General features: G+C 44.8%; 1 protein-coding gene across 1 annotated transcript in view; it reads right to left on the reverse strand.

Annotated features, from left to right (window-relative positions):
• Nucleotides 1-6,767: 6,767 nt before the first annotated feature.
• Nucleotides 6,768-24,388, reverse strand: part of SYNPO2L (synaptopodin 2 like) — a 38,919-nt gene continuing 21,298 nt past the window's right edge. Inside the window, exon 4 of the mRNA XM_051618457.1 lies at nucleotides 6,768-13,358. Within this exon, the coding sequence (XP_051474417.1) occupies nucleotides 11,020-13,358 (2,339 nt within the window). The 3' untranslated portion in view covers nucleotides 6,768-11,019. The remainder of the gene's footprint in view (nucleotides 13,359-24,388) is intronic.

Consider the following 24,388-nt stretch of genomic DNA (forward strand, 5'->3'; position numbering starts at 1 on the left):
CTGTGAAATATGTATGGGAAACCCAGCAGATGGAAACAGCAAGGAAACAAATTTCCTGATTCATGACAGAAATAGGGTTGATTGCAAGTATTTGGTACAGCTTTGTGCCTGCAGATGACTCCCCTTCTTTAGCTTCTGTTCATTAAGAGGGAACTCTCCCTGTTTTTTCCCCATACCCTGTTGAGTTCTGGTTCTAGGATGAAGGGAACATACCTCATTTTAGTGAATAACTTGAAGATGCATGTACCTTTCAGCTTCTATGTAAAGCAGAAATCCTACAGAAAACATTGTCTTCGTATTTCACATTGGATCAAAATCAGGTTGTCCACTGAGTCTAGTGGGGGGAAGAAAACTCAAAACACAGCTGAGATTGTAGTAGAAAACAATCTGCACAGAGAATCGCAAGGAAGTTTGATGTAAAGGAGCACTGGGAGATAGTAACTTTCCCTTTTACCTAGATTTTGCAGTTGGTTTTGCCTGCACCAAATGCATATAAAACTTCCCAGTGTGATAAGTGGATTGAAAGTACAAAGCTTGAACACCCCAGTCCTATTTAAAAGATCCTGCGTAAGAGTGCTGTAACATAGCTATGGACAATAATCAGCCTTTATACCCTGCTTGGAGTCAGGGCATGTATGGCAATCTCCTGACCTAAAGTTTCCCATTTTCCTCTCATTTCCCATTTTCTTCTTGCTTGCATCCATATAACCACTATGTATACCTTACATTGTGCCTACAGCACCACTCTTATTCTCCCTCATTCATGTCTATTGTAGCACCACACTGTAAGTTTCCATTGTGCTGTGTCCTTCACTGAGCCCAGCAGATGCACCAGAATGATTTGTGAGGGCCAGATGGTCCAGATCTTGCCCCCACACTCCCATGCTAGTGATCTGGGAGTAACTTCCCAGAGCTGTGCCAGTGTAAAACAGGTGTAGAGGGTAGCACAATTAACTAAACACCCGCTGCCTGCTCTGGGCACAGAGCTTCATGCCTGGTGAAGGCATTTACATCTGCACAAAGTTGGAGGCTGTCAAATGCTACTGTCACAGCTGAGCATCCATCCACACTTCACACCCACTCTGAACAAGTGCAGGTGGCCACCGAGGAGCAAGTCTCTTGGTGTTGACCAAGCCCTGCTCACTGAAGGTTGTACAGAGAGGAGTATTTTTTCACCATATTTCTTTCCCTTGGACTGGTTTAACATGCCCAAAGGCATGAGATACAGTTACTCCCTAATTTTAGGAAGTTTCTAGCTCCGTTTTGATAATAGCTCAGAAATTAATGTGATTTATATTATGGGTTAGAAGCTGAGAAATGCAGCTACCATTTTTATGGAATCTCCTTGCAGTCACTAGAGAGCTGCTAAACTCTGCCTTCTCTCTGCTTGATTCCAGCAGCTGTTTTCAGACCAATTTATAGCTGGTCTGTTATTTCTCCAGTCATCTCCTATGCCTTCCTGATCACAAATTACATGTTAGGGGAACAGTTTGTGCCAGATGGACATCATATGGAAACCTGCTGGATTTTGAGGCATGGTGTACCTTCAAAGATGATGTAGCAGGCAAGTATGTAGTTACTGTTCTATGCCATGAGCATGCTTCCACCCACCCCAGGGGTCCACAGCTGCTCCTGCAGGCAGCTGCAGGAAGAGAGGAACCAAGCAGGCTGGAAGGGAGGAGAATGCCCCATGGCGCATGGTAATTGGAGGTGAGCAGGAAATGAATGTGATCCCTCTTATAAAGCTCAAGAGAAACTAGTGAAAACAATAGCAAGGAGATGAAGAGAAGGAATTTGTAGCATGGTGTGTGAGGATCTTAATCAGGAAATGGGCAGGTGTGTCCCACAGTTAGGACCAGGAACAAGGCACTGCCAGCGATTCAGGGTGAGCCAGCTCCAAGAGATAAGACCCCTCAGTGGATCTCCATCCCAAATGGCAAGAGGCAAGTAGGGTTAGGGGCAAAGCCAAGTATAATAGCTTGGAAGTTCTGCTTCAAGGACTGATGGGAGCTGTGGTTTGATGGAAACAAAGCATTTGTACACTAAGGCAAGTTCTTGTGTGAGAAGTAGGCAAGGTGGTGAGCAACTCGAAACAAGACAAGTTGAGCAGGCATATGAAGGAAAGTAAGCTAGGAGTAGAGAGTACAGGGCAGAATCTTTATCCAGGGCTCAGAAATAGTATCTGAAAGTTGAAATGATCTAATTGGGAAATACCTTTATTCCTAGATGCTGATCAGTACTATTTAGGTTCCTAGGCCAAACATTGGACTCGTCAGAAACTCCAGAAGCAAAATCTGAGGTTTAGACCAGCCTTTTGGCCAGTTTTTTCAGTGCTGTTGTGCCTGTGGCTGTCATCAGGCTCAAATTCTGAAGAAACCTTTGCTACCTACACTTTTAAAGATTATCCATAGCCATCACTCAGTGCTATGTGAAGTCCCATTCTGTCCTTGCAACCCTAATAATCCAGAGGTTACTTTCATCTGGATGTGCATATATACATGCATATGTGAGACACAGGATTTAAGAGTACTGCTGGAGTGTAGTGCATAGAGCCTGAACCTTGAACCCTGAAGGAATGTAAGAGAGGGAATATCCTATTAGTATGGCACTGGGATTTATAGGGTGATTTGGATAAAGCTGTCTTGCATCTGACAGTTACGCACCGAGGCACATCTTCAACTGAGATTCTCATGTCCTACTCTACCTTCAAATAAAGTTATATGTCTCCATTTTCAGTTACCAGGCTGGGAATTAAATCCTGATCCTTTCTCCTCTCTATGCACAGTTTCTCCTGAGAGATATAAATGTCTTGTTCACTAGTATAGAAATGTCAATGAGGAGTCTAGCAGAGACTTCACTTGTGCCCTGCTATGGTGTCAGGTTCAATAGCTCAGTGGCTTTTTCCACTGGGAATATTGTCCCAATCTGGTATCTCTGACATATGTAATATGATGAAATCAGCAAAGACAAGAAGTTATGGAAGGCTCTTACTCTTATCTTACCCCCTCATGCTACTCAGTTCTTAAGGGTTTAAATCATTACAAGCCTTGCTTGGTGAGCAGTTTTACTTTCGGGTTGGAGGGTGGGGCAGGGATTTATCTGGAGTGTGGTGAGGTTTGGTGGCTAAATGAGGTTTCTTGACTACATGGAGTTTTCACTTAGGTAATCAGGGTGGTACCTGCAGGACATTTCAGGAGGGAGTTTTTAATCATACAAGGAGCTGTATCTCACTGCCATCACCTCCCTCTTTGCACATACATACCCTTCGCTTAAGTGGCCTTCGGAACAGCCTGCACAAACTTTTGCTTTCTCTGACTTGTATCTTGAAAATTAGTTTAGTTTTGCACTGAATTCTTGCACATCTAATTTCAAATGGTCTAACTTCAAATCACTGATAACTGCAAAATCATTTCAAAAACAGTAGATGAGATCTGCCTTGTTGCAGATGGACATAAGCAGTAACTAAAACAGCCGTCATCAGCAGGGCTGTCTCCTGAGCTCATTTTTATCATGTGGAAGTCTGGCAAACAGCATTGGTCTGGTAAATAGCCTTCACAATTTTAATTTTCCAAAGATAGTGTAACCTTGACCATGCTCCCCTTTTTTCATGGAGCGCAAGACTTCTCTGTATTTAAAGTATTCATAAGCAGTGGATTTCAGCATGATTCAATCTGTTCTGAAAAAAGTTGCAAACCTCTCAATTCAGGGTTTATTTGTTTGGGGATTTTTTTTGGGGGGTGGTTGATTTTTGTTTTGAAATACATCATATATAACATTTGTTATTTTAAAATTTTTCATATACATGTAATCTCTTCCACTTCCACACAGACATCAGGAAGACTTGCCAGTAGTTTGTAGCACCAAAATAGGAGAAACAGTTCATGCCAGGCTCCCTCCTGCCTCTAAGTGGGCTTGATGCACGATGAGATATAGGACTGGGAAAGAAATATATAGAATTTGATCACAGAACTGGAGCGTGTGTTGAAATAGCTGGCATGCCCATGGTGTGTTACTTGCTGAGAAGCCTGTTTGCCTGCCTGCCCCACATGCTACCCCCCAGGACTCCCCGCTCAGCTGCAGCAAGCCTCACTGCCAAAACTCCCTGGTATGGGGCTGGCCTTCTCCCCTGGTATGTGGAACTGAGCAACACCATATGTGGACGCCCAAAGAGGGTAGATTAGGAAGAAAGGATTTCCTAAGATTTTAAACCCTCCAGACTTAACACCACTTCAGTCAAATGCCAGAACCCCAAGTCACTCGGAGAACAGTGGCAACATCTAGTGGCCGTTGAAGCTATAGGTCTGTACTGCGTGGGAATGCCCTTACTCTTCCTACATGCCACATATTTGCTCTTTGCCAGACACTTCTTCCGTTGGAAATAATTGTTTGTGGGTAGATATGCCCACCAGACACCTTACTATTTGCTGGTGCAAATAGTGCACTCTGAGTAGTGCACTCAAGTCCAAGTTCAGCCCTAGCCTGCTGCACAGCTATTCAGTAATCCTTGGGCTTTGCATTGGGCCGGTAAGGTCAGGGCTGGCTCCTGTTCCACCTTTGAAAGTCTGTCTGGCTCCTTCTGACACAATCTGCTGTGAGAAGAAATTACTCTCACTTGAGAAGGTTGTAGAGGTTAACAGGGAATTTAATCAGAGCCCTGGCCACCACCAACTGTCCTGCAATGTGTCAAACCATCTGGAGTAGCTCATAATCCTACTATGCCAGCTTTATTAAGCAAAACAAGATGCAGCCGTAATCTGCAGACTGTGCATCTGTAGATTTTTTTCTTTAGGAGCTGTGCTTCTGGTTGAACAGAAAGCTCAGGATTGGCATCAGCAAATATCACTGCCCCTTTGTGCATTTCCTGTCTGCAAATCAGAAGTACTCTGAGAAGTCCCAAGACCCACTGCATAAGGGACCCCTCTTTGTAATTAATCTGAAAAACATCCACAAAATGATACCTGGACAAATGTCTGGAGTTTGCAGTCTAATCGTACAGCAGACTGCAGCATATCCTGCTGTGCTCATGCTGTGAGTGACATACATCTGGGAGAGGCAACCTTGCTCACACTTGTCCTAAACTGAGAACAATGAACCTCTCAGGACACAGAAATTGAGTGGACTTTAACATAAATTGAGTTAGAGTTAGGATTAGCTTGGAGCCTGAGGATACAATGGGATATATCGCAAGGTGTTTGACGCTGTCCCACATAATAACCTGGTCTCCAAACTAACAAGGCATGGATTTGACAGATGAACCACTTGGTGGATAAGAAATTGGCTGGATGGCTGCACCCAGAGAGTTGTGGTCAATGGTTCAGTGTCCAAGTGGGGGCAAGTGATGAGTGGTGTTCCTCAGGAGTCAGTACTAGGACCAGCGGTGTTCAACATCTTCATTGGAGACATGGACAGTGGGATTGAGTGTATCCTCAGCAAGTTTGCTGATGATACCAAGCTGTGTGGAGCAGTTAACTGCCTAGAGGGAATGGATGCCATTCAGAGGGACCTTGACAGGCTGGAGAGGTGGGCCAGTGCCAACCTCATGAAGTTCAACAAGGCCAAATGCAAGGTCCTGCACCTGGGTCGGTGCAACCCCAGGCACAAACAGAGGCTGGGGGAAGAATGGCTGGAGAGCAGTCCTGAGAAGAACTTGGGGCTGCTAGTTGATGAGAAGCTTGACATGAGCCGCCAGTGTGTGCTGGAGCCCAGAGAGCCAATTGTGTCCTGGGCTGCATCAAAAGAAGTGTGATGAGCAGGGCCAGGGAGGTGATTCTGCCCCTTTACTCTGCTCTGGTGAGACCCCACCTGGAGTACTGTGTACAGTTCTGGGGCCCTCAGCACAGGAAAGACATGGACCCGTTGGAGAGGGTCCAGAGAAGGGCCATGAAGAAGGTCAAAGGGCTGGAGCACCTCTGTTATGAAGACAGGCTGAGAGAGTTGGGGCTGTTCAGCCTGGAGAAGAGAAGGCTCCGGGGAGACCTTATAGCATTCTTCCAGTGCCTGAAGGGCCTACAGGGGCTCTTCACCAGAGAGGGCAGTGATAGGACGTGGGGTAGTGGTTTTAAACTGAAAGAGGGTAGATTTAGATTAGACATCAAGAAGAAATTCTTCATCATTAGTGTAGTAAGGTGCTGGAATAGGTTGCCCAGGGAGGTTGTGGAATGACCCTCCCTGGAGGTGTTTTAGGCCAGGTTGGATGAGGTTTTGTGTGACCTGGTCTAGTGTGAAGTGTCTCTTGTCATAGCAGGGAGGTTGGAACCTGATGATCTTTAAGGTCCCTCCCAACCTTAACCATTCTACAATTTGATGATATTTTATTTTCTGACTGATTTGGTTGTCTGATCTCTTGATTCATCTGAAGAATAAGTTGAATAGTTCAACATAAGTTTATATTTGGATTTACCAGAGCTGACACATTTCTGTTTATACCAGATATACTGTCAGAGGGTAGGGTTCAGGTTAGTGCAGACTGAGAGGCGGGGCTCAGGCAGGCCTACAGAAATTTCTTCACCCTGTCAGCAAGTGAGTGTTCTATAGCTTGAAGTACCAAAGTTTTGGATCTCACTTAATGTTTTGCTTGCATGGGGCTTATTTAATGTATAGAAGGTTTAAGACCACCTTTTTTTTTTATTGTTCAGACATCACATCCTTTTTTGGACTTCTTGTATTCTCTTGGCCTTAGTAGTTTGTTGGTATTGCTAAGTGCATGTGCTGTACACATAGCATCTCCTTCTGGGTGCAAAGTGAAGAAGGTGACAAAATACCACATGTAAAGTGCGTATCACAAGTTTATTCTTCTGCACAAATAGAAAGTGACTATAAATTCAAAAAAACAAAACAAAAAACCACACACACACAAAAACAACAACAAAACAAAACAAACCAACAACAAAAAAGACAAAACAGAAAAGGAAAAAAAGTATTTCCATAAACAAAGGTGCCAACTCTGTTCTCCTTTTGGGGTCACCTCTTCCACCAGACAAGGCACAGCTGCTGGGCTGCCATTTTTAGAGCACTGATGAGTCTAGGAAGAGGGTCTGCTAGGGGATGCTGGATATTATAGCAGAAAGGGAGCATGTTCTTTCCAAACAACAATCATGGCTTACACTGTGTTCATGTCCGGCAATCAGTGACTTATGACTGCAGTATCTTTCAAGATTATTCCTCTCAGCTGCTGCAGGATCTTGAGGTTATCTTTGGCAAGTGTTCCCATATATTCAGACGGAAAGGACTAATACTTCTGAAGTAAAGAAAAACCGCCAGACTTGCCATAGGTGCAATGTGTAACCTGCAGCCTGCTACAGAGGAGGGATGATAGGCAGTTCTAAATCAGAGCTCATGCAGACATCTTCAAATGCTCAACAAGGGGATACTGGGGTTTGGCCTACCACTGCAGCTTATAGCTTAGCAGGTGGGAGCTAAAACTTGACAAACAACTGTTTATGTCTGTGCTTGTTCAACAGCCCAGGAACTAAAAATTGAGAAAGGCTCAAGACAAGCTTATATGGTTCAAAAGTATTCCTTGTAATCTGATCTGTGACCTTTGTAACAGGCCAGCCACGATGTTTTCATGAGCAGACACTAGCAGAGCTGCTTGAAGCCAGCAGTAGTGCAGGTTTCTTCCTTATAGCTTAGCAGATGCATCTCAGTATTATTTCTCATCTCACACGCCTTGTAGCCATGGGCCTTATTTGGGATACTCCACAAGAACAGAAGGCCTCATCTGCAACACCCTCTCCTTCTACAGATCAAGTCCTGTGTCAGCATAGGATATAGAAAAGAGTGGGAGAGGCTGAGATCCCTCAAACTACTTTGGCTTTCCTTTTAAACATAGCTTTGATCCAAGAATGTTAGAAGTGAAATGCAGGACCCCAAACCTCCTGATTTTTTTCCTTGCTCTGATGTTTAATATACATTCTCCAATCAGACCTAACCATCTCCTACCCACTACATTATCAGAAATGATGGGCCAAATGCAGCTATTCCAGTCGTGTCCTGGTATCTAACATTCAAGTGTGTTTGGCCATCACTCCTTGGCTTGCATCAGTGTGTCTTAGAAATCCAGAGTGGGACCCCTAAAATACTAACATTGCAGTCTCCTTTATATATTAAGGCCAGACCTCTCTTTTTTTCCAGTTGCAAAATTAATTTCCTGAGACATTCAGGCTCTGAGAGCACTTACCTTTAGGGGCCTGAAAGAAAGGGACACTGGAGTAAGATTCAGACTTTCTGAGGTTATTTTGTCACTGCTGAATGATCCTAAGCAGACTTTCTCTGGTCCACACAACTCATCTCTACACCTGAATTCAGTGACGCTTTCAACCTAGGCTGGCTTGTCTGTCTAAGCCTAATGGCTAAAATAACTAGCCAGTGACAGCACTCCACAAGGAGACTAGAGACAAAACTTTTCCAGCACTCCTAGTCCTTTAGTTCCTTCCCACAGCTTTCCTACAGAAACAGAAGACTCCTCCTTTCATGTTTGGGAATAATCATATAAATCATCTTGCCACAGCACACAGGATTTTTTTTTTCCAGAAGCCCTGGTAACACAGTGCAGCACAGGATGAGAGAGAAAGCAATCTTCTAAGTTATGTTTTGTAGCATGGCTGCTCCCCTTCACCAGAGCTCAGTGGTTTGTGGTGATCTGAATTAACTGTGTGGTGACTTGTCCTAAAACCTACCCTCTGGGGCTTTCCAGGAACACAATACAATCACCTCATCTGTTTAGGTCACATGTTCCTATGTCATACAACCATGTGCAGCACCTCTTCTGGCCAGTCATCCCTTTGCTCATTAACTCAAGGCATTCCCAAAGGTTTTATCTCCATCCTCTCCTATGGCTGATAGCCTGCCAAGTGAGGTGTCCTCCTCTCTCCCCAGCATGCTCATCCTATGATTCATGGCCCTCAGGAATGTGCACTCTAAACACAGGCCTGCAGAGCAAGCCCAGCCAGACTCTGAAGGATTCAAAGGCAGGAGTGGTTATTACTTTTCTTTTTCTTTCATCCTCTCCCTCCTAAGCTTGTCCAGGACTAGAGCTGGAAGCTAGGTTCCCCAGCCCTCTTTTTTCTTTGTGGGAGAGCACACAAGCAAAATCTCCAGGTGCACGCAGAGAAGCACCATAGAGTCTCCAACAATAAGTAGAGCCCAGGCTTCCACGGAAAGAGCTACACATCCTAAGCTCCAGCTGCATGGAGGAAGTTTGACTTGGACTTAGCGTGAAACCACACTAGCTATGCTGCTTACAGACTTGGCACCAACCCCATTTGCACTCCTTTTTTCTCCCCAAAACCTACAGTTTTGTTCATCCAAAGTTTGTTCTCAAGCAAGTTAGAGAACAGCTTCTGCTTGCAGGAGAGGAGCAAGTCTAATGAGATGGAGACATGTCTCAAGCAGGGCTACGGCACCCTCATCCTGGCTCCAGTACTTATTCCTGAGGGCCTAGCAAAAGGCTAGGCCACCCCTGCCCTGGAAGAGGCAGCAAAACCCTTCCCTGCAGCTGGGGCATGTGCTGTGTTTGGGAGCCAGTGCTTCAGGAGCAATGTTTTCTGTGTGTACTTGTGGGATCACAACGTAAAAGTGGCCACTGCAAAAAGGGGACCACAGGCAGAAGGCAAAGAGCAGGGGTGTGTGCAAACCACAGCACGTATGACATGCACACACACATCCACAGTCCCTACTAATATCCTGAATTCTTCCTTGGGAAGGCAATTGCTTTATTCTTAGATGCCCTTAGTGTAGGGATTAAGTCTGTGGCTGACCTGGGACATTCAAGAAATAACCAGTCATGTTTCTCCAGCATTGCCAGCAAACTGAGCTCTGTATGTGTGTGTAAGTGCAGATGCTCTGGGACTCTCAGAGCACTTCAGTTTTTAACAAATAGACCTCAAGTATACTTAAATAATTTAGTATGAAATTCTACCTGTGACTTTGTTTCCCTGTGCTCCACTTCCATACTGAGAGCGTCTGTAGAGGGGCTCCATTTTCCAGCTTGTCAGAGTTTTCAGGAAGTTTTATGTCATGAGCTATTTCTAATCTAGCCATGCTTCTGACCTAAACGAAACAAAAATATGATGTGCAAACACTTACTCAATCCTGCCTCCTTTTAAAGTCAACCGTATCTTCTCCTACACAATCCTCCTTTATACTTACAGCATCTGTATCCTGTTCTAGTGATGCAGGGCCTTCCTTGCACCGGCCTGCCACTGCCTTGAGCTTAGCTTTGACTCTGTATCCTCAAAAATTTATACTTCCTCTGCAGTTCCTCCAGCTTGTGACAGCCCCACCAAGACCATTCAACACCCCTCTGACAAACTGCTTCCAGATCTGATAACCATATTTAGCACCAGCTAGGATGAATTTCCCTTTTCACTTTTACTCCCAGCCCTGGTGGCTGGAAGAATGGCCACACATGGCCACCCTGCTTTCAGAAGTGTCCAAGGTGAAGCCCCACTTCTACTTTCACTCCCTGCTGAGTGTCATTGTATGCACGTGTGTGCATGTGTGTGTGCACACACACAGGTGCGTGTGTACAGGCTGACAGGCTCAGAAAAAAGCAGTCCAATGGGGTAGACAGAGTTTCAGTACTGTAATCCCACCTCTGACACTTTCTTCCTGGAAGGCTCTTGCCTCCTATTCTGCCTCCATTATGGGGTGACTCCAAAGCCCTTCAGATAGGAAAACTGCTACCACCTACATGTCCTCATGTGAGACAACCCCGGTCATTCATGCCCTCCGTAGGTGGGTTTTGCTGTTGCGTGGAAGTTCCCAGTCTGTAGGACACATATGCCTTCTCTCCACATTCTTCCTCCTGCTGTAGTCACAGCCAGTAAGCCTTGCCAGAAAGCTGCTCATCTGAGACCAAGGGGAGGCTGGGGAAGAGGGTGGTGCAGAAGGGGAGTAATTTTTTTTTTTCTCTTTTCTTCATTTTGTGTCATTCATCCCAATATACTGAGCTGACGTGAAAGACAAAACAAGCACTATCTCTGCAGGGCCACATACAGGTTGGGAGGGGAACCTGCCTCAGTGGTGGCCAAAGCTTGGCCTCCACACATTGGCCTGCATCCCTGTTCTTGCTGCTGAGAATTTAGGCCTGGCCACCTGAAACCGAGAGGCTGAGGCTGGGTTTGGGGAAGGCCCCTGGCCCACCTTACCAGGCTCTGGGGAGCTTGGGTATGGCTTAGGGGACTGGCTGAGCTCCACCTGGAAGGGTGCTGGTGTAGCAGGGGCAGAAGAGGCCATTTCTGTTCTCCACACTGGCTCATCCAATGTGGTGGCTGAGCGGGGCATGAGCACAGTGGGTGCCAGGCTGCTTGAGGCTGGCATGGGAGCCGGAGTGGAGAAGCGACGAATCTCCTGTGTCTTGGCTGTTTTCACGGGGACCTGCTTGGCTGCTGTGAAGGACAAGCTAGGCTGTGGCCCTGGCTTACCAGGAGACTCCTGAATGCTGGGGCTTGGGGGATCCCCAAAACAGAACATGGCTGACTTTAACTGATAGGGCTGGTGGCGCATTACATCAATGACCTTGATCCCCGATTTTTGGCCAGGTGCCTTTTTCACTTTGCTCTCTGCTTTGCTAGCCTGAGATTTGCTGGCTGCTAGGGGATAAAAAGGGGAATGCATTGGGTTGTAAGCTATTGGAGGGGGAGCACGGATGTTGGGTGAATATTTCCAGGATGAGGGCAGAGAAGGGGAAGGAGAAGGGGTCCTGGGCTTGGACTCTGGCTTCAGTGTTGTCTCCACCACAAATTTGTCCATGCGGCTCTGGCGTTTGGCAAAGAGCTCTGCCCCCTTGCCTTTAAGCTGAGGCATGTCCTGGGCCCCATTTACCAGTGCAGCATCTTGCTGCTGAGGCTTAGGAGCCACTGGAGGTGGAGTCTTGAACTTGCGGCTAGAGGACTGCATGAAGTTGCAGGCCTCAGCACCCAGGCTTAGGAAGTCCTCCTCGGGCCCAGATTCAAAGCCTGCCCCAGGATGGTCACCTTTTGGCTTCTCATCCAGGTTCTGCACCAGAGACAGGAGTTCAGGGTTGGGTGAATTCTTCTTCTTCTCCTCAATCTTACTGAACATGGGTTTCTTGTTGCCCCGCCGGCGAGCCTCCTGCAGGATGCCAGTGCGGGGAGCCGGCACAGAAATCCTCTGCTCTCTGGAGGTTAAGGGCTCAGAAAGAGGTCGTGGCATTGCTGGTGAGACAGCAAGAGAAGGCTGATTTGGCACAGGGGAGCTGCTTTTTGTGTGCTGTGATGGTGCTGGACTGATATACAAAGAAGAAGAGGCTGTTCCAGGGACTCGTAGCTGGGATGCTGTGGAGGCCATTTCACCTCCTGGTTTTGAGGGAGGTGACAGAAAGATAGAGGTGCTGGATGTCCGAGCAGTGTTGGCAGAAGGCTTAGTCTCTGGAGCTCTTCCTCCTTCTCTTGGCTGTGACTCCGGATGTGGTGTTGACCTTCCTGGTGCAGGAATATAGAGAGACGTGGAAGAGCTGACTGGACCACAATGTGTTGACACTGGTGCATTGGCAGGTGTTCCTGGAGCCAGAGGTGAGAAAGGAGGAACCACTGTGCTTTGCCCACTCAGACTTTCACTAGGTTTTTTGGGTGCAGATGGCCTGAAGATGACAGCGGATGTTGCTGAGCGCTGGCCAGAAAAACCAGGAGTAAAGGGCCGTGCAGACCTGTTGAACATGCTTGTTGTGCCTGCAGGGAAGGGGTCAGGGGTGCTTGGGGGAGGCAGGAAGAAAGTGGGGCTAGGGGGAGCCAGGAGCTGAGTGGGGAGGGTGGCTGGCTGCTTGCTGGGCACTTGCATGCCTTCCACATGGATGCTGAGGGGGATGCTGTCTTCTTTCTGTGGCACAGGCATATCTCCGTTCACTGTTCCCTGCTGTGGCTGGGCAGCTGGGGCAAGCTGGGGGCCCTTCTGCTCTGGGACTTTCTCAACTGTGTACTTCCCAGCCCGTTCCCTCTGCTGCTCAAATAATCGTGCTCCTTTACCTGAGGCCTCACTCAAACCTTTTTTCTTCTCTTCCTTTTGTTCAGAGTCAGACTTGGACTTTTCAATGTCCAGGTAAGTGTTGTCCCAGTCTGAGTGATTAGTTAGGCTTCGGGCATCAGAGAAACCTTCCTCATCAAATTCAGACTCACTAGTTGGAAAAAATCCATCTTCCTCCTCGTAGGAGCGATCTTCGTCAACACTCCCAAAGCTTACCAATGTATACTTCTTAGCCCTTTGCCTGCGCTTCTTGAACATCAACACCCCCTTGGAGTGGGGGTTGGGTGCGTCTGTCAGCAAGGATGCAATGGTTCTGCACTTGGTTTTGGCCTCTTTCACATTCTTCTCTTGGATGCTCTCATGGCGGTGAAGCTCTGCAAGAGACAGAAAGAGGCAAGCTCAGAGCTCAGCAAGAGGCTGGGTGGGGAGAGATGGACAGTGATATGGCTATAATTATTCTAGTGCCCATACAAGGAAGCAGTCTCCCCCTGCCCTTCTTTTTCTTTCCTACCTTTGCTGAGAGTGTCTTTAGGAACTGCGGATAGAAATCCAGATGCATTTTTCCCTTTTCCCTGCAAACACAATGGAAGTTCATGCTAGTGTGGAGTAGGAACTCCCTCCAGTCTGATGGCAGGTCTCTGTTTCCTGATCAGACCTGCATCTTGCTATTTCTGCAGTATGTGGCTAAGAGTCCCAGGCCATCTCTCACAGTGTTTGTACAGTGCACACCTTTGCTTCTGGGAATTTTTACCATTTACTTATCACCCTGAAGGCGGAGCCCTGCTTTTTTGTAGACCTTCCTCCTACAAATGGAAGATTCCCAGGAGTACACAACCCCCCTGAGAGTTTGGGAAGCAGCTGCTGCTACTGTTAGCACCCACCTTTCATGTATGCAATGGGAGAGGTGCTCTGCAGAAACGGCCAGGCTACTCCTGCACAGGGCCCTGCAGTGCCAGCTACAGTCAGCGTGCCATACAGCAGCACTGCATGGAGAGCTGTTCACTGCTCTTTGCACTGGCCCTGCAACAGCAGGAAGTGTGTTATCACTCTTGCTGCAGTCTCTTGTCTGTGCCACATGCCCAGCAAGGAAAAAGCACATTTGCTCCTGAGCAAGAATCCCAGACCTCAACAACTGATCAGCCAGGCCAGAAGGAATCCACTTAGACAGGCTTGCTTGGAAAAGCCCAGCACCTGTTGGGACACTGGCATGAAAGTGTGGCATAATAATTTTCCACCTGCTCTGCCAGTGCAGTGGTCAGTAAAGCCGCAGGGATGAACACTGTGTTCTCCACCTTGAGTGCAGGGAAAGCATGGGGTGAGCAAGATCAAATAGTAAAACCAAACTCCTCTGCCCTAAGGAAAGTGTAACAGATATCAGCACTCACCTTGCACAGGAAATAAGCAAGCAAACAAACAAATAAATAAATAAACAAACATGCCTAAAGCACAGACTAATTTCTCATTTCTTTCATTTCATCTTTTCCTTTACTCCCAGTGTCTTTTTCCCACCATGACAGTACAGATGAAACATTCATTGTTTGTCTGCATCTAATAATTTGTAAAAAAATTGTGTAGTTCCTTGTCTAGCCCTGATATTCTTAAGAAAGATGTACAGAGTTATGTCCTGCTTCAGGGGGAGAGGAGCGAAGAGGAGAGCTTCAGGCAGTGCTGGGGTGTGGTGTTAGGTCAGGAGAGAATGGAAACTGCTCAGTTCTCTCAGGATCTCACTTCTCACCACTTTACTACAGAACATTCATTCAATAGGAATCTGCTAATGTGGCAAAGTGACCTGCAGTGGGGGACAGGGAGCTTTGCTAAGAAGGTTACTAGTTTTCCTGAGAGCTGCAGAAAGCAGCAGTCCCCCAGATCCTGGCTAGGCTGCACAGTTGTGGCAGGTGTCATCATTCTATACTGCACCAGTGTAACCACAGCAGAAAGAGCTTCCCTGTCTCATCTCATGCTGAAAACAAGGTGTTGATTTGCAGAGCAGTTATCCTTCTGGGAAGCTTAAGAAAAATACAAGGAAAAGACTTTTAAGGTTTGCGGCCATTCCATAGCACATTCTGAGGCTCTGGGGTTTCACCAAAGGCACTTTGGTGGCTTTAGATCACCTCACATGGCTGCACAGTCCATTCCTCCCCTTTGCACCCAGAATACTAGAAACAACAAAAACAGTGCTGAAAAAATGGCTCACTATTTGTACACACATTTGCAAAGGGGAGGCTCTCTGCAAAACCTGCCTTACAGAATGACTTCACCTTGCTGAAATAATACTGAAGTAGTTTCTAGGTTTTTGTGGACACTTACTGCCTGCTCTTGAGGACAGTCATAGACTTGCCCTCAAAGACCTGCTGTCCATGGTAGAAATGAGCTACAGTCCCTGAAGGTCTGTCCACTCCACTTAGAAATCTGCACACATGTGTCTCTGAGGGCTGTTCACAAAGGAGGAAGAGATTTCTTCTTGCTACAAGCATCCTTGCTACAAGCTACTACACCTCACCTGGCTCATATTTTGGTTCAGAATTTACAAGGAGGAAGAGCAGCACTACAGAATCTTAGTTAAGTCCAGACTATGTAAACTCTAGGCCCTGAGTGACTCACAGAAGAATTTCTGGCATAGAGAACTGCCAGCCAGGGAGTTACACTGTCTGAAGAGAGGCTCCGTGCAGCCTCTTCTGGCAGCAGAGCACTATGAAAGTGCTCAGCTATGGGCTAGCAAATACTGTCAGAGAAAATATAACAGCAAACAGTCTTTGCTATGCCTCCACCAACACCTGATCCTGGCTTAGCATTAGCATCCATGCACAACTTCCCTAGGAAGTTGCTCTCAACTGCCCTGTGCTCTGAAACAGCTGGCAAGTAAGGCCCTCTGGGACCTGCCACTTGCCTCCCTCCGTTTTCCTTCTCATCAAAGGCCAAAGCATATAAATAATTATACCAATCCTCACAACAGAAAAATTATAATGATATTAAAGCTACAGTCTCCCACAACAGTTTAAGAAAAAAGGGAAAGGGGAATCTTCCTGAGGTTATTTGCTGAAGGTAAAGAGCAAGAGTGAAATCACAATAGGCAAAAGAATAGGGGAAGGAGAGGAGAAGAAAAATGAGAGGAGAGGGAAGGAGGAAGGGAAGGGAAGGGAAGGGAAGGGAAGGGAAGGGAAGGGAAGGGAAGGGAAGGGAAGGGAAGGGAAGGGAAGGGAAGGGAAGGGAAGGGAAGGGAAGGGAAGGGAAGGGAAGGGAAGGGAAGGGAAGGGGGAAAAACAGAATAAAAAAGGCAAAGGAAAGAAAAAAAAAGCAAAAGAGAGAAGAAAAGGAAAGAAAAGATGAGAGAAGAGAAACAGAAGGCAAAAAGAAAACAGAAAAAAAAAGAAAACAGAAGAAAAAATAAAATAGAAAAGACCAGACATTTGTACCTGCATAAGGCTGATCCAAGCTTGAGAAGGCAGAGTCCAGACCTGGGGAACTGGGCATGTCACAAAGCCCGTCTAATTCACAACTCCCCATAAACAGAGAGAGGCAATAGGAGAAAAGCAAAGCAGCTCCCTGCTGGAGCAGAACCAAAACTCTGAGGTGTCCAAGCCCTTTGCTATCAGCTCTACAAGCCTTTTAAAGCTTCTCTTTTGTCTCATAGGCATTGCTGCCGAAAGCCATGAGGTCACTTTGTCTATTTTTGTCTTCTTAGCTTCATCACTGAGCAGTGTGATGGACATTGTCACCTGGCACTTAACCATCCTCTTTCTTTCCCCCACCCTCTACTCTCTGTGAGAATAAACTCTTATTTTCTATTTTAAAATAAGAAAACATACTCTGTACTCTCACTGTTTCCGTGGTGCAAGCTTTAGGTTAATGTTTCCAATGCCTCAATGTCCAGCATTTCTGTGCTAAAGCATCCGTCAAAGATATGAGACTAACACAGTGCTCATGTCCAATAGGGACAGGCAGAGAAATTCACCCAGGAGGAAACTTCCCTGTCTGAAACGCTCAGAGAGCACCCAGCCCCAGGTAAATACAAGGAAGAAAGACGGAGGAGAGGCTTTCTTTTCCTGTGTTTATCAATTTCCTCCATGTCTGAGGAGAACCAGTCCATGATACAGATTCCTGTTGTGTGCCAAGACTGTGAAGTATTTAACCAAGGAGCATTAGAATCCTGGATGCCTATAGTGAAATGGTTTTGCTGAATTAAAATGGCAGAGGCTGTTACTTACACCACTGAAGAGTGTGGCAGTGCCCATGGAGGGTGACAAAGCATTTCAAGGCCAAGGAGTGGTGTTTTGGCAGCACCATTCATAGCTCCAGTGTTGATAACTGAGAGGTGTTGAAAGACCAGATGCTGATAGTGAGGACTGGGATAGATGGGGAAGAAGGGAACAGAGGGTGCTGGGAGTCTACAAATCTCTGCAATCATGGCCTGCTCAGCATCTCCTCACACTTCAGCTAGGTCTCATCTTACTGCTTCTTTCTGTACATGAGCACTATAGGTCCAGTGAGAGAATCCCAGAGCTGTGACCAAGGGACACTGCCTGTGATTCTTCCTCTCAGCAGTCCCAGCCTCAGCAACCAGAACTCAAGCAGACCTTCTCCAGTGTTTTGAGTCTAGAAAAGTGAAGGTCTGACCATGCCTCCTGAATTCCACTTGCCATCGCTGTGTGCCAAGGGAAGACAACTTCCATAGGCAATGTTGCTGTAAGCGAAACCTGTCATGCCCCATACAAAGGCTCTTGCAGCAAGAGCTATGAAAGTGGTTCAGTCTTTTCTGCTTGGGTGAATATTTACATATATAGGGACACAATCTCTTTGGAAAAACCTCACAGAAAATGTGATATATACAATATGGAATTGGAAACGAAAATACAGCACTGCAGTACAGAAAAAGCTCTATGCAGTAGAGAAAAAGTTCTTTATTAAGAACATTACTATTGAATTGATAAAAATAAAAGAATAAATGGAAGGGTTATAAAACTCTCCTAAATGCTGGTATGGTGGATAATTTCTACAGAACAATTTTCATTTTAAAGCACTAAAATCTATTGGAATAATCCAGAAAAAGGGAAAATTTCTATTAAGCAAAGCCACAAAGATTTTTCCATCAACTTAACTAAATTTCACTGAAGTGAAATAATTATGTTACTAATTACAGTAAAGAGAAATGTGACACATAGTAGTCTTTTCAAGATCAGGCCCTATTAAAAGAAAGCATTTTAACGTATGTTCAGGAAAACTACTGAACAAGCAGGCTTGCATTATGTCAGATACGGTTCATGTTCACTAGGAAACAAAAAATTGTAAATTTTATTACCAGTGAGCAAATTCTAGAAAATCCATTACCATAGAAAATAAGCACACTGCTAATTTCAGAGATAAAGAGCCTGTTCCTCTGTGATGAAACACTACTTATCTACTATTTTTTCACATGGGATCAACCAGAATTTTGTTCATCAAGATATTTATGTTGGACAAGGTCATTTTTCCATGGCTAATGTTGTAAATATCTCAGTAAGTCATTAGAGGCTATAGAAATCTCACACTGCTCATACCTGGAGTCCTTTCAAAACAAGATTTGGAGAGGTTATACTGGCCTTCTAAGTATTTTCCTGTTGAAAGCTTCAAACTTTCAAGTTTTGGCCAATGTTTTAATTGCAAATAGTGAAGCAGAGGAGGCTATGTTCTTTTACTTGAAAGAAGTGGTAAAACTTTGTTTTAAAGTGATAACATTTGTTTCTCATTCTTGGATATTTGCACACTTCAATCACATAATCTGTGCGTAATAGAAAACATAGATATGGCTTCAGCTCCAATTTAGAATGCTACAGGCAAATACATCAGTCTTACTCAAGTCTGGAACACTTAAGCCTGCATCTGAAGTTAAATATATAGTTAAATACCTGTAAACCAGCAGTCTCCTGGTTTTAGAAAAACAGAATTCAAGCTTCTCTGCAGGTTAATCAACAGCCCATGGGAAAAAAAAAAAAACTTGCCCAGTCATTTTGTAGATCTTTGACCATTCTTAGCCATTCTGCAACTCCAACACTGCAACTGAAGACCTCTGCTGGGCCAAGAAGGTGCAGAGGCTTTGCTATGTGTGGCCACAATGAATTAACCTTGTGCTATCCTGCTGGAGACTTGAATAATTTGTTCACTCAAAAAAATCTCCCTCAGTTGAGTGAGAGTTGGCCTTTCTTCTTGAGCTGGATGGAAATGTGTCCTTAGTGCAAAAGGCAGCACACATGGCCAGCTTTTCTGTGCTGACAGCTCACACTCGGGCCCTGGATATTACCTACAAAGATTTCTTCAACACAACTGCTGAAGGAGAGCTTTCTTTTGCCAGGACAGCACCTGTTGAATGCACTAATTAATCTGTCTCTTGCAGTGTTAGCCCAGTTTCCTCAGAAAGGTTTATGCGGTCATGCTGCATGTCTTTCAATCTTACCTGTTTCACACTAATAGCTTTTGAGATTATTTGCTAATTTTAAGAGTCTGAAGTCACAAAGACACAAGCTTCTACAAGTTTACATGAAAATAGGGGGCTGGACAGAGAAGACATACCCCACCATAGGAAACCTGAGTCTTAATTAGGCACCAAAAACTGAAGAACACACACAAGAGAGAGATTAGGAGTTCTCATTTTGAATGTGAGAGACATCAGACAGAACTGCATTTTACTAGACATGAGAGAATGAGATATCAAATACAAGACATAAATTAAAATTACATCAGGATCTGTTAATTCTGCTGCTCACAAAATTGCTTGATGCCTGACAGCAGGATACCACTGATTCATCTTCTCTTTATCCTTTAGTGTTTCCAGCATCTACTCTCTAGTAATACCAACAAGCATAGACTCACCATGTGGGTCTATGGACTTGATTAATCCCGTAGCACTTGCCATATATTCTTCTTACCCAATTTATATTAGTCCTTTTCTGCTATCAGCCAAGGTCATACTAGATTTAAAAATCGAGCCTTTCACAAAACAACTGTATACCTTCCATGCCTTATGTCATCTGCTAATTAATATACAGCAATCTCTGCTGAATCCTCAGGCCATGTTATTGTTATTTCCTGTTACTGCTTCTAAGTAAAACACACTCAAAAGAAACAAAAAACATTTTAGAAGTTCCACTAGCAGAGTTTCCAGGTGAAAAAGCAGATAAGGAAGACAATAGTGGTGTACCTCCTCAGTCCAGGTAACCCACCTCCCTCCCCTGTGTCCCCCACACACCTGGGCTTTCATGGGAAGAAAGATGAGAGAATAGCTGCAAAGTGTCCCAGCCAGGTCCCAGTTCTGAATAGTAGCAGTTCAGGGCTGTGGGGTGTCCCACAGCATAAACTGCCTGTTCTGTCTAGATGCAGCCAGAGGACAAGATCCACTGACAGAAGAGAGGAGGGTTGAGATTTTTAATCATCTGTCTCCTTACCAGTCATATAACATTGAGGTGGAGTGGACATTTGATTGACATATGTTAGTGTTTAAAGCTGCATGGGTGAAAATATAGAGGTAGTCCTGTTAGATTCAGAAGCCCAGTGAAACACTACGACCAACTTAGCCAGTTAGCTCATCTGACATCATGAGCCATTAATAGGTATGTTTTCTCTTCTATTCTTAGCCAATTGTGCAGTCACCTTACAGTAGTCCTATCTCATCCATATTGCACTCAATGGAAAAGTCATGTGGAACCATATCAGATATCATACAGAAGCCGACATATGCTTATTTCTTTAGCCACAAAGTGTTATCTTACTGAACAGGTCAAAGACTATCTCTTTTTCTAGTTTTTTTTAGTCCATGCTGTTTTTACTGATCATTTTGTTTTCCACAAAGTGTGCTCAAAAAAGGTACTTTGTCCACCTAACTGAAGCTTAACATTTACTATTATTTTTCTTTTAATATGAAAATGAATATACTCACCCCCATTCCTGTTCCTGTTTCTTTTATACAAAGGGCTAGATTCTTGGCTAACATAAGCAGTAGATACACTGAAGACAGTGAAACTTTACAGATTTCACAAAAAACTGATCTCCCTTCTTACGATGGATTGAACTGAAACTGAAGAATGATTATTTGTCAGGTTAACAGTTTTCTCCTTCTTAGCTGTAATTTTTCTCTCACTTTTGCTGAGCAATAACTCTGTTGTTTAATTATGCCTTGTCAAAGTCCTCTTGTGCCTCACCCTTTTATGACTCTCCCTCCCCCATCACTATCACTTCGTCTCATTTCAGAGTTGTCTCTGACCAAACTTGTCCCAACCTGGTCAGCAGCTTCCACATCACTTTCAGAACTGATGGAAACAACATTGGACAGGGAGAGGGATTCCCACTGCCTATTTGCATTACTATTTCTTTCAACTCAGCGCTCAAAATCCTGGAACCTAGAAACTCTCAGCTTGGCTAGGACAGTCTGTGGGGTTACATATATAGTTGTTTCAGTGTGATTATTGTTCTAATCACCTTCAGATCTGAATTATTGGCAAAATTTTGGCTGAATCCCATTGTTCCCCATCAGCCTCACACATCCTATGTCATTCCAGAAGAGCATGTGCAAAGACAAGCTATGTTAACTTAATGTGTATGGCAGCATAGTCTGAAAAAATCACTAGCTGGAGCTCTGCAAGGACTGAAAGCATGAGTATGGAAGAGAACTGCTGACACTGTTTCACCAGCAGCAGGATGATGAATGAGCTCTGACCACGTCTGAGGAACTGTGACCCAGAGTCACAGTCCCTGTGCTGACAATAATAACAAAGGGAAGTAATGTCTTAGTAATGGATAGTTTAAAAAAGATGCTCAAAATGGTCAAAATGGACAAAAAAGAGTATATAACTTTTCATTTCAGGGATCACATACAGCTTTCCTCCAAGCGTCTTCAAATACTAAAGATCTTTCCCCTCCCAGACAATAGTATATGCAGCTAGATTTATCCTGAGCTAACACACGTGCAGCTAAATCGATGTCTCTGTCAGGCTCTGGGGCAGCAGGATAGCAGTGAGGTGCAAAGGTGAAGCAGAGAAGAGCTCTATCAGCCTCTTTTCCAGTGCTGCAACTCACAGCATCTGCAATGAAATGCTGGGTAAGACTGATGCCCAAGAGAACGACGCTGGAAGGCTCCAATAAGAATACCTGAGGAAGATGGCCAATGACTTGTGACGATTTCTGAGACAGCTCAAGAAAGGAGAAATTCAGCCACACTGAGCCACACAGCCAAGACAGACAACACCATCAGAAAATCTCTGTCTTTTGCCCAGTTAATACATCAGCTTGAAAAAACACCTCTGTGCTTTTGATAGAAAAACATAAAGTGAAGGCATAAGCTCAAATGCCATACTCAAGCCTAAGATGGGAGGAACAGGGCTCCAGATGCACAGTATTTATCTCACTGTTGTCTTCTTTATAAATGTCTTCCAAGCTGCATAGAATTTAAAACTGAATGTTAGTTATTTAGTGGGATATTCTTAAGTAAATGCATACACCTGTATATGTAAACTGATTCCTCAAGTGGAGGCAATTTCTAGTTTAATGCATGCTGAAGTTAGATCAGACTTGGTCTATGATTCTACCATGGAGGCAGTTGTCCCCATTTTCCTAGTGGTTGGCTGCTTACTGAATAGCACAGGCCAAGGGTTATTAAGTATTGCTTCATAATGCTAGGAACAGACTTCCTGTAAAATCAGTAGATCAGGAAATTAATTTTAATCTCCTGGTCTGAGCAGAATGCTTTTCTATTCTAGTTTAAAGCAGGTAGGATGGGGGCAGTTTATGACTATTGTAAACTTTTGGTCTTCCAGATGGCAGTGAATGGCAAATCCAGTAAGCTAGATTAACAACTATGCAACTATGATCATTAGAATCACATCTGTCAAAGCTGAAAGACAAGTAGAAAATGAGGTGCAGTGAGTTCAAACTGCCATTCATGTACTTTATCTTGTTCACAGCTCCTGTGGTCTATAGTGATTGTAATAGGCTGATAGATGTCTGGGTGCACTCTCTCTGCAGAGAAATGTGACTGCAGCTGCTCTTAGAAGAGGTAATCTGTATGACCCTCCAATGAATAGGCCACTTATTTATAAGCATCCTATCTTGTCAAGTGATGCTGCTGTACATCCGCTTTAAACAAGAAGGATTTCCTTTTCTGATATGGAATGTAGTAACTTTGATGACACTGCACAGGCAGCCAGGACCATATAAAGCAGAGGAGGAAATTTCCCCACCCATTTTTCCTTCCCTTCCCCTACCATACATGGAGAGGCTCTTGACTCCTAGGAACTAAAAATAGTTCCATGGATAAGTTTAAATTGAGATATTTTGAAGCACTTCTTGCACTGACACAAATTCCTGCAGTGTGATAGCAAATTAGCCTGCTGTCCTGGTATGTCTGCCTTCTGCTAACAATTGGTATGTCCTGTTGTGAGAAAGCCTGAGCCCATTGTTCCTGGGAGATGATTTAGGATGGGGTGAAAATACAGTACACTTCAGGGAGCACAGATAGCTGAGGAGAAGCAGCCCTGGCTACAGATGGGTCCTAAGCCTCTGAGGGTAGGGTGAGCAGAGGAGGATACTGCAGGAGCTATGGGGAACTGAAGAACCTCACTTGTGACAACTATAGTCTGATTCTCCCTGCCACAAGCTCCCACTTTCCAGTAACCTACTGAAACTCATTCAGATTTTTAAACTTGTATTTTCTATCTTCTTATCTCTTCCTTTTCTTCTGTGCTGTCCAAGCAGCATAGAAATCATCTCAAGAGGTATTGTGGCTTGGCCTTTCACAATGATGATAAACTGAGGCCCTAAAGATTCCTAGTTTCCCCAGGGATTAATACCTCTTTAAAGAGAGCAAGTTCCTCTTTTATTGGGAAGGAAACAATTTGTACTTTTGTTTCCTCAGATTAGGCAACATGTTGACTATTCACAAGTATGAATGCTCTCCTAGAGTTAAAAGTACAGCAAAGTGTCTGCTGGCTATTCTCTTGCCCTACTGAGCAAAACATCAGTGTGCATAGTAGCCACTGAGTAGCAATGAAGACTGAAATCCTGTTACTTGTAGGGCAGGTTCCCCACATTTGGATTGTGCATGGCTACCCACTAGTCTGAACCAGCAGTGGTTTTTGAGCAGGCATGTCCAAGTCATGTGCCCTGTGGGGGGCTGGGATGATGTACGTGGTTATCCCACAGGTTGAAAAAGATTAACCAATACCAATGTTTAAATAAGGCAGGAAATTTGGAAAGACACAGGCCCAAACCTCACTGCAAGGGCTGTTGGCTCTCTGAGGAGCTCTAAAGTCTTCTGTCTTCACTGGGGAAGGAGAGGCACAGCTCAGCAGCTGAGGACATGCAGAGCATTGTGAGTTGCACTATCAGCTGCTGCCCCCTCTTCCCCACACTTATTTTGCTCTACCTCATCCACTGCCAAATC

This window comes from Apus apus, chromosome 4, assembly GCF_020740795.1.
Source record: "Apus apus isolate bApuApu2 chromosome 4, bApuApu2.pri.cur, whole genome shotgun sequence".
In the NCBI taxonomy this organism is placed as follows: domain Eukaryota; kingdom Metazoa; phylum Chordata; class Aves; order Apodiformes; family Apodidae; genus Apus; species Apus apus.